The 11,262-nt window shown below is 37.2% G+C and overlaps 1 protein-coding gene across 1 annotated transcript; it reads left to right on the forward strand.

Annotated features, from left to right (window-relative positions):
• The first annotated feature begins 671 nt into the window (after window positions 1-671).
• LOC143601760 (uncharacterized) lies at window positions 672-11,158 on the forward strand. The gene is made up of 18 exons (XM_077079074.1): window positions 672-711; window positions 1,039-1,139; window positions 1,226-1,384; window positions 1,502-1,507; window positions 1,597-1,686; window positions 1,787-2,071; window positions 2,153-2,250; window positions 2,975-3,010; window positions 3,092-3,212; window positions 3,300-3,536; window positions 3,600-3,695; window positions 8,389-8,454; window positions 8,543-8,581; window positions 8,653-8,787; window positions 9,094-9,455; window positions 9,554-9,647; window positions 10,439-10,600; window positions 10,697-11,158. Exons 1-18 carry the CDS (start codon window positions 672-674, stop codon window positions 10,793-10,795), a joined length of 2,226 nt encoding a protein of 741 aa, XP_076935189.1. The 3' UTR covers window positions 10,796-11,158.
• The last annotated feature ends 104 nt before the right edge of the window (window positions 11,159-11,262 follow it).

Consider the following 11,262-nt stretch of genomic DNA (forward strand, 5'->3'; position numbering starts at 1 on the left):
TCAAAAAAATAAAAAATAATAGTACAATACAGCAGTTGTATATACTTGAAATATCAAACCCTAAAGTACCAAATTTCAAATTTCACTATGACCACGCCGTCACATTCAAAACAGCACATTCCACTTCAACAATTTCATGCTTCCAATTAACCAAATCTCTAAATTCAAACCAACACCATCACAACATCAGGCTGTCACCGGCTATCCACGCCGTCGGCTCCACTCCCCTCTATTCACGTCGCACGTCACTGGATCGGAGAACCATAGTTGCTCGCCGGAATCGCTCGTTAATGGCTAACAACAAGCTTCTCTCCATCCTAAAGTTTAGTTGTCTCATATTCTTCATTCCAATCTGAGCGAAAACGAACCGAGCCGAGCCGCTCGGTTTCAATTCGATCCGAGTTCGAGCAACGTTTTCCTGCTCGTTTACTTTAATTCGAACCGATCCGAGCCGCTCGGTTTCAATTCGAGCCGAGTTCGAGCATAAGCTCGCTCGGTTCGGCTCGGTTCGTGAACAGCCCTAGGTACTAACGATTAATCGGGGATTAATCGGCGAATAGTTGGGATTTTTACAACCATGACTATAGTGATGGGTTAATTGTTGAATTGTTTGAAATGGTGTTGTATTCATAATAGAAAGGGATGATAGTGTTTGTTTTTGAAATCGTAGAATGGCCTTATTGCATTTTCACTTGCTTCATATTATGAACAGTAGGTAGTTTTCTGATTTGTATATTGTTTGGGAAATGGCATATTCTCTAGATTTATACTTTAGGGTCTTGCATTTCCTTTTTTGCTGATTTTCAAACTGAGTATAAAAATGCACTCTGATGTATTTCTTGAAGTACCAGTGTATAGTGGAGGGATTGACAATAGATATAAGCTTTAACAAGGTTCTATTATTGTAAGTCAAGTTTGTTGGGAGAGCTAGTAGATTGTTTGTTTGCTAAGACAAATGTAATGGGGTAAAATTTGTTTTAAATAATATTATAGGATACATTGTCAGACTTATATCATGATTTTCTTAATTTTGTTCAGGAATTTCTGCAATGCATCGTGTGGGTATTGCAGGCAGTGCCTCTAATTCGGTCCGCTCTCATAAAGAGAAAAGATTTACATATGTACTGAATGACACAAAGGTAATTCGTTTCTGTTTAATTAACTTCTAGAATCCGATCACATGCTTATAATTTAGAACACTCATGAGGAATATATTTTTTTGCAGCATTGTGCAGGTGTTAATTGTTTGGCTGTATTAAAGCCATCAAAACCAGATAACTCAAGTCACCTCTTCACAGGGAGCCGTGATGGCACATTAAAGAGATGGGAATTGAATGAGGATGATGCCACATGTTCAGCTACCTTTGAATCCCATGTTGACTGGGTATGATTCTTAATTTCTGCTAACTTCAACTTTAAATGCAGTTTTAATAAAACTTTAAACTCTACAGGTCAATGATGCAGTCCTTGTAGGAGTTTAATAAAACTTTAAACTCTACAGGTCAAGGTTTGTTTTCAGTGTAAGATTGATTATATTTAATAGTAAATTAGTATTTATACAAAATTAACTAATATCACTTTACATTGTATTATTAGACGTGGGATTGCTATTCTAACGGAACTTGCACACGCACCTTTCGTCAACACACAGATTATGTCACTTGTCTTGCTGCAGCAGAAAGAAACGTAATTGCTTTTAATTTTAACAATAATATTCTTGAAACAGGTTTTAATGTTTTCTACATCTGAGATAAACATGGTTACTTCTGTTTGTTTATGATTCTAGGGCAATATTGTGGCATCTGGTGGGTTGGGTGGTGAGGTGTTCATCTGGGATATTGAAGCTGCACTTGCTCCACTCACCAAGTCCAGTGAGGCTGCTGACGAGGAACGTCCAAGTGGCACCAACGGGTCAGGAATATCTAGTCTACGCACTATCGGCTCAAGTAACAACATAACAAATGTACCTCAAGGATATGCTCCTATATCTGCTAAAGGACACAAAGAATCTGTGTATGCATTAGCAATGAATGATACTGGAAATGTTCTGGTTTCTGGTGGAACAGAAAAGGTAATTTGTGTAGTTAATAGTTATCGGAGCTTTTATTATAGTGTAAAGAGTTGATTTCATAATATCTTTGATTTATTGTAGGCTATACGTGTTTGGGACACTAGAACTGGTTCAAAGATGATGAAGCTTAGAGGTCATACAGATAATATTAGGGCACTACTTATCGACTCTTCAGGGAGGTTTGTGTTTTATTTTACTTGGGCTTTACTTTAATATAAACTTAAAAGTTTATGCCTTACACGCGAACCTATTTTTGTTTTTTTATTTATATTCATATTATACTCATATTCATTTGAGAATTGTTAAAGGTTATACGAGTTTATTTCTTGTGCTGAGATGCTGTTGTGCATATTTGGTTAATCTTGGAAACGAACATGAACAGAGCATGTTTGTGTTTGATTGTTTGACTTTAATCGAATGAGCACGGACAATTAAACGAACAGTGTTTTCTTGTTCATGTTTGCTCTTTAAGAAAATGATCATGTTCGTGTTCGTAACTTCGTTTATGCTTGTTCACTAATAGTATAAACGAACAGTTAACAAACATAAATGAATGGACCTAACTGAATATACATGAGCGAACATAACCAAGCGAAAACTAGTTAAAAGTAATGTGAAGACTAATGTGGTGGGCCTATAATGTTATTAAAAGTTAAAACTATACTAAGCTGTAGGGCCAAGAAATTTATATAAATATATAAATCAACTTAGTCTTAAAATAAATGTAAACTAACGAGAACATAAACGAGTGAACATACGAATTTAAATGAACGTGCGCCTTGAGTGCGCTTAACTTCATTAATGAACACATGAGACACATGTTCATGTTCCTTCGTTTATTAAATAACAAACTTTCTGTCTGGTTATTGGGTTATTAATGGCTCTTTAATTTCATTGATGCAGGTACTGTTTATCAGGATCTTCTGATTCTATGATCAGGTAAACATCTAGCTTGGTTTATGATCAGGTTTTGTCTCATTTTCTTGAACCATGATCTTATATCTTTTTCCATCATTTTAGATTATGGGATCTCGGGCAGCAACGATGTGTGCACTCATACGCGGTTCATACAGATTCCGTCTGGGCACTTGCCAGCACTCCAACTTTCAGCCATGTGTATAGTGGTGGAAGAGATCTTTCTGTAAGTTAACTTTTATTTCTAGGGTTTCATTCATGATTCTTCAAAGTTGAATTTATAACCATATTGTTGTTCATTTTGCACTTGTAGTTGTACTTAACTGACCTTGCAACAAGGGAAAGCATATTACTTTGGACAAAAGAACACCCTATTCAGCAACTAGCAATCCATGATGATGGTATTTGGGTTGCAACCACCGACTCTTCTGTCCATAGGTGGCCCGCTGAAGGTCGGGACCCACAAAAGGTGTTTCAAAGAGGTGGTTTTTTCCTAGCTGGCTATTTGTCCTTTTCAAGAGCTAGGGCTTCAATGGAAGGATCTACTCCCGTGAGTCATCTTTGTTTATATAAATTAATTTCATTTCTTGATTTTAATATCACTTTTGTATAGGTTCCGGTCTATAAAGAACCAACTTTCAGCATTGATGGAATCCCCGGGATAATCCAGTATGAAATTTTGAACAATAAACGACATGTTCTGACTAAGGTAACATTAAATTTTGCCTTCTTTTAATTTTTTCATAGTTTAAAATTTATATTTTGACTCCTGGCCAGTTTTCAATAAGAGAGAACTCATGTTTTGGTCCTCGTAGTTTGTTGATTTTAACTGTTTTGGTCCAATTAATAAACTTTAATAATTTGAGTCATTAAACTTCATATTGTAACAGTTTCAGTCCAATTGATTAATGGAGTCATACTTCTAGGTTAAACCCAGATGAGGGGCATTTTTGTCAATTCATAATTCTTTTAAATCTCTTTTTCTTTATCTCATTTCCCTTTCAACTTGATAAAAACTATATAACAATTGCTATATATTAGGTTAATAATTGTTATATATTATGTTAGTATTATAATAATTGTTAACAGATAGCAAACGAACCGAGCCCAAGTCGAGCTCCACCTTGAAAAACTACCCACGAGCCGAGCTCGAGCTTTAGAAATAGAGATTGACGAGCCGAGCTCAAGCTCGAGCCCTGTGTAAGTTAAACGAGCTGAACTTGGGTTCATTTGCACCCTCTATGCAGGTGCGTTATATCGTGTATAATGCATCTTCTTAGGGGTGCAAACGAGCCCGAGGTCTGCTCGTTTAACTTACACAGGGCTTAAACTCGAGCTCGGCTCGTTAAGAGCTCTATTTTTAAAGCTCAAGCTCAACTTGGGCTCGGCTCGTTTACTATTTGTTAACAATTAATATAATATTAACATAATATATAACAATTATTATTATTCGTTTACTATCTGTCAATATAATATATAACATTAATTAACAATTATTATAGTTTTTATCAAGTTGAAAGGGAAAGGGGATTTAAAAGAATTGACGAAAATACCCCTCACCTGGATGGGGTTTAACAGAGAAGTATGAATTCGTTAATCAGTTGAACTGAAACTGTTACGATATGAAACTTTAGCGACTCAAATTGTTAATGGTTTGTCGATTGGACCAATACTGTTAAAATCAACAAACCATAGGGACCAAAACATTATAGCTTATATCGAATTGTAGATAAAAATAAGCACGTCATAATAGTGTCATGGGGTTTAACAGAGAAGTATGAATTCATTAATCAGTTGGACTGAAACTGTTACGATTGTTAGGATTAAACGCACACACGAAACCGAACACACACACGAAAGCAATAAACGAACACGAGGATTTAACGTGGTTCGGTCTAAACTGACCTACGTCCACGGGTGGCAACTAGGTATATCTTTATTGAGTGACCAATATTACAAGTACATAATGTTGTTTATATAGAGACTGAACTAGGGTTAGTAAATTATTATGCAAGAAATCTAAACCGGGCCGGGCTTGGGCCCGACCGCCCACACCCGTCTCCTCTTTTGACTTCATATAATAAACCGGGCCAACAAGGCCTACGAACCCAACAATCTCCCACTCGGAGGCCTTGAGTACTCTCGTCTGCACTCCTGATTGTACTTCTGTAATCTGAACATTAAACTTCTTCTAGTTGCCACCGCCTTCTCATCAATTAACCTGAAGGCCCGTTGAAGCTCCCCGGAGCTCCAACACGTCAGTCACGGCTGAAACTGCCCCTGACCCATTCTCTGTCCCTACCGGCTCCCACTGTAACGAACTACCGGATCCTGAGATAACCTGAGAACAAACACTCTCCATATTCAGCAAGTAATTCATTGGAGAGACTTTTACAGCTGGAATACTGGTTTTCTTAATCCACTGTCGACCTGGAACTGTAACTAAAACACGACCTGTGCTCCCACTGTCACGATGTCCCCCAACTGATTTAACCTTCCTAGCTCGTTCATCCTGAATCTTCACTTTGGCTCTGGGTTTGATACTTGCAAAACGAACCTTCTTCTGCCCACGAGATTCTGTGAACCGGATTTTGTCTTTCACCAAAACTGGATCCACTCCTTTCGATGACATATCGACCATATACAACGAACCCATTTTCTTGCCACGAGCAACAACGAGATTCCCTTTGACTACTTTCCACTGCCCATTCCCGAACTTAACATCGTGCCCCTGGTCATCCAACTGCCCAACTGAAATCAAACGTTTCTTCAAACTTGGAATAACCCTCACGTCTTTCAAAGTCCAAGAAGTACCGGCTGAAGTTATCAAATCAACGTCTCCCATACCCGTAACCTCTAAAATATCATCATTCGCTAGTCGAACCTTTCCAAAATCCCCAAATTTAAGATTCTTCATCGTTTCACTACAGTGAGTGGCATGAAACGATGCACCAGAATCCATCACCCAAGCATCAACGCTACTCTCAACACTACAAACCAAAGCCTCATCACTACTGACCCCGTCATCTGTGTCGTCTTCTGTAACGTTCACCTCTTTCTTACCATTCGGACACTGATTCCTGAAGTGTCCTTTCTCTTTACAACCCCAACATTCAATATCCTTACGAGTCTTAGACTGACTCCTCTTCCTGCTCCCACTGCCTCTACCTTCTGTGACTAGCATATTGCCTGATGATTCACCTGAACTTCTGCGTCTTGAATCTTCTCCCAGAGTCAGATCTCGAATCCCATCGAAAGTAATATTTGTAGACGAACTACAAACTGCAGTCACTGTTTGCGACCAACTGTCGGGCAAAGAGGATAATAACAAGAGGCCTTGAACTTCATCATCAAACTTAATGTCAACTGACACTAAGCGGGACAAGATCGAATTAAGATTATTGATATGAGTTGTAACTGACCCACCCTCTTTCATTCTTGTTGTCACTAGCTCTCGGATAAGATAGACTTTATTCGCTGTCGAAGGCTTCTCATACATGTTGGATAGTGCGTCCATCATACCACGTGCTGTGGTTTCTTTCATGATGTTAAACGCCACATCTTCCGACAACGACAAAGTAATACAAGCCCTAGCTTTCTTGTCTAACTTCTTCCAATCTGCTTCTGACAGCTTTTCTGGTTTTTCATCCTCAAGCACTACATCCAAGTCTTTCTGACAAAGTAGTGCCTCAATCTGCATCTTCCACCAACCGAACTTCTGTCCGTCAAACTTCTGTATCGAAACCTTTCCGTCTTCTGCCATAACAATGACTAAAACGAAAAACTGGATAAAAAAACAGAGACAGACACAGCAACATGAGCCTGAACTTAACGATTGTTCTACTGAACTCTGTTAAACAATCAACCTATTTAACGTGCAGCGGAATAACGAACTGTAAATCAGAAACCGAAACTTTAAACTGAAACGATAAACCTGACAAACGCGGTTGGCACTGGTTCTAAGTTTCTTTAAATTTCTTCTGACTTGAAACTGTTCTTCAACGAAAATAGGATCTTGATTCGCTGTTATTGACTCGTACTTTGCAAAGTAGGATCTTGACTCGCAAAACTTCTGCCTTCTTTTCAACCTTCCGGTCGATCGCTGGATACGTCGGCTAGCTGCCAACACCGAAAACCTAGATCGACAACCTGAATCTGACCTGTGGCAACTGGTGGCAGCGAAACCCTAGCAGCAGTTAGCGGTAACGCGGCGGAACCCTAGCCCCGATCACTGGTGCGGCGGCGACACGCGGAACTGGTTCACCGTGTTCTTCGTGTGATCCGAACCTAAGCTTTGATACCACTTGTTAGGATTAAACGCACACACGAAACCGAACACACACACGAAAGCAATAAACGAACACGAGGATTTAACGTGGTTCGGTCTAAACTGACCTACGTCCACGGGTGGCAACTAGGTATATCTTTATTGAGTGACCAATATTACAAGTACATAATGTTGTTTATATAGAGACTGAACTAGGGTTAGTAAATTATTATGCAAGAAATCTAAACCGGGCCGGGCTTGGGCCCGACCGCCCACACCCGTCTCCTCTTTTGACTTCATATAATAAACCGGGCCAACAAGGCCTACGAACCCAACAACGATATGAAACTTTAGCGACTCAAATTGTTAATGGTTTATCGATTGGACCAATACTGTTAAAATCAACAAACCATAGGGACCAAAACATTATATAGCTTATATCGAATTGTAGATAAAAATAAGCACGTCATAATAGTGTATTACTGTATTTGGAGTTTTATAAAACATTATATTTTAGAAGTTATAAGTGAAAAACGAAATGTGTCTTAAGGTAAATATAATACGAAAATCATAATAGCTTTGAAGAGTTGTACCTTGTGCTTGGAGAGCTTGTACCCTGGCAGTTTTGAAAAAAGTTATATCGAAACGTAGACAAAAATAAGCACGTCTGATAGGATTTGATATGCTACGGATTGAATTTAGAGAAGATAATAGGGATAAAAAGGAAGAACGATTGTATTAATGAACACGTAAAGAACGATTACAAGAGATTCCAGGATCTGGCCCTCTCTCACTGCTTTTGCAGGAGCCATGGTACTACCATCTTAAACATACTCTCCTCTCCCTATTAGCTATTAATACCTATTTATTTATAGAAATATAAGTTCCACTTAGCCCCCTCCCAAAATCGACAAACGGCACTTAAACTAGAGCATGATTCCTATCAACGTCATATCAGTATATTCGGAATACTGTAAAACGTTATATTTTAAAAGTTAATAAGAGAAAAACAAGATATGTCCAAAGGTAATTATAATATAAAAATAATAGTAGCTTTGAGGAGTTGTACTTTGTTCTTGGAGAGACTGTAAATCACTATTCATAATTATTGCTAAATTTAATGTGTTTTTGGCAGGATAATGTTGGTTCTGTGAAGCTTTGGGAGATCACTAGAGGTGTTGTGATTGAGAACTATGGACAGGTTGCTTATTTAACCTAAAACAATCACATACTATTATTAAATAAGTCAACATACATTCGCCTTAATGTTTTAAACTGTTTTCTTTCAGGTTCCATTTGAAAAGAAGAAAGAAGAGCTGTTTGAAATGGTATGTATGACAACATTCATCATTTTATGTAATTTTCGTTAACTCTAATAATAATAATACTTATTTTCCAGGTCAGCATTCCCTCTTGGTTCACTGTAGATAGTCGGCTCGGAAACCTGTCCGTGCATTTAGACACCCCACAATGCTTTTCTGCAGAGATGTATTCTAATGATCTTCAAATCGCCGAGAAACCCGAGGATGACAAGGTATACGTGTGTGTATATATATACAAATATACATATATAAACCCGAGAAAACTCATTCTTTGTGAGAAAATCAAAAATCTTTAGCATATCATTATACATATATACTACATATATGCAGCATATCATACTACACATTTGATATTAATATTACATATATGTAGTATAATATACTCTGTGTGTGTGTATATATATAGTATGATATACTGCATATATATTATCTGTTGCATACATATGTAGTATGGAGTTTTTTAGTTTCCTCACATACATATGAAATAATAGCTATCGACTAATATGATAAACAACCAGATTAACTTAGCACGAGAAACGCTCAAAGGGCTACTGGCTCATTGGCTGTCTAAGAGAAAGCATAAACCGGGGTCCCAACCTTTGGCGAATGGAGAAGTGCCAGCTGGCAGGGATATTTCTGGAAGAAATATTACACTTTCAAAAGTTGAAGTAGATGGTGCACCTGAAAACGACTCTAAAATCTATCCACCATTCGAGTTCTCAACTACCTCCCCTCCTTCAATAATCACTGAGGGGTCCCACAACGGCCCGTGGAGAAAGAAAATTACCGAAATGGACGGGACCGAGGATGACAAAGACCTACCATGGTGGGTTTTGGAATGTGTTTTGCATAATCGATTGCCCCCACGAGAAAATACCAAGTAATTAATCTTCTACTTTGTATTCATGTATTTAATGATTTTCAACATTTTGACCCAAAAAAAGTTAATAAACGGGATATCGTTTGTTTAATATCCAGGTGTAGCTTTTATTTACAGCCTTATGAAGGTTCAACTACCCAAACTGTGACACAGGGGAAGTTAAGTGCACCACGCATTCTAAGAATAAACAAGGTATCGTTTAAAACGTGTTTTGTTAATTAAGAAAAGGTACCCAGCCAAATCTCACCTGGTAAGGATCTGGGGAGGGTGGGACTAGGCTTGTAAACAAACCAAACGAACACGAACGAAGCATGTTCGTTCATTTAACTATAATCGAACAAACAATCGAATACGAACATGGGTCTCTTGTTCTTGTTCGTTTGTTAAGAAAATGAACATGTTCGTATTCGTTAACAGTATAAACAAACGTAAATGAACAAAGATAAGTGTACATAGATGAATGAACGTAACTGAGCTAGAACCAATTAAAAGTAACGTGAAGATCAATGTGTACCTTAAAGTTATTAAAACTCGACTAAGTTGTAATGGACCAAAAAATTTTAAATGAATATATACATACATAAACGAACGAACATTAAACAAGTTTAAATGAACGAACTAAGTTGTAAAGGACCAAAAAATATTGTTCATTTACTTCAACGAACGAGCATGAACTTCATTGAAATTTGATTATGTTTGTTTGTTTAAGTAAATCAACAAATGTTTTTGTTCATGTTCGTTTGTTTATTAAATAAACAAACGTTCATTTACAGATCTAGGTGGGATGACTATATCCCAGGAGATAGAGAGGCGGCTCCAGAAAACTTTAATTATTATTATCATTATTATTATTGTTATTATTATTATTTTATTATGATTTACTGTTATTATTATTTGTATTATTAATAGGTGTGATTAATAATGTTTTGTTAATGATATGCAACAATGCAAGTAAATCATCTTGTGTAAATATGTTTTATTAGGTCGTTAATTATGTTATGGAGAAGTTAGTCTCGGACAAACCGATGGATAGTTTGAGTATCGATGGAACTTTTGCTCCGGGAGGAGGAGACGGATCCTTTAGATCCGAACTTAAACCATGGCAAAAACTTAAGCCTGCTATAGATATCTTATGCAATAATCAGGCAAGTTTATATCATTATTGTTATTTATCACATTCTTAAATCTTTTTTAATAGATTCATTTTGATATAAATACATTAATATGCTCTTGTTATCTAGGTCTTGACACCCGACATGAGCTTAGCTACGGTTCGTGCTTATATATGGAAAAAACCCGAGGACGTTGTTCTTAACTACCGGATTGCTTCTGGAAGATGAACTTAATGAGGTAACATTTCTACTTAGAAATATAATGTAATATTTTATTAATTTTAATGTTTCTAATTTTGATTTTGTAGGTGAGTGTATGCTGTTGTGATGGATTTTGGGGTTTCAAGATGCTTTTTGTATGTCACAGCATCCGCTGGAGACGGTGATTAATTTGTGAACGGTGATGGTTATACGCTAGGAACGTGAAGGATTGCTAGTTTTGATATTAAGGGCTATACGAATTAAAGAAATAGGTGTTGAATACAGAAGAGGATCTGGTGAAAAACTATGTTTAATGCTTGCAAATAATACAATGGCAACCAGATAAGTTTGTGCTTTGTATACCTTATTCAAGTGTCCCATTGGATTCTTATATTTTTGTAACTAATCTAAACTTTAGAAGATGACTAATTAATCATTGTTTCGAGCTTTTATTCGATTTTATACAAGGCACGTATATGGCCCTAAACCATGAA

This window comes from Bidens hawaiensis, unplaced genomic scaffold, assembly GCF_021521415.1.
Source record: "Bidens hawaiensis isolate Kalapana, Puna unplaced genomic scaffold, B.hawaiensis_p1.1 tig00057065_1, whole genome shotgun sequence".
Classification (NCBI taxonomy): domain Eukaryota; kingdom Viridiplantae; phylum Streptophyta; class Magnoliopsida; order Asterales; family Asteraceae; genus Bidens; species Bidens hawaiensis.

Excerpts from the sequence above, each read along its gene's own strand:
- LOC143601760 (XM_077079074.1), top strand. The coding sequence starts at position 672 with ATGGCCTTATTGCATTTTCACTTGCTTCATATTATGAACA. Across the intron at positions 1,140-1,225 it reads ATGTACTGAATGACACAAAG|CATTGTGCAGGTGTTAATTG; the intron begins GTAATTCGTTTC and ends ATTTTTTTGCAG. Across the intron at positions 3,213-3,299 it reads GTGGTGGAAGAGATCTTTCT|TTGTACTTAACTGACCTTGC; the intron begins GTAAGTTAACTT and ends TTGCACTTGTAG.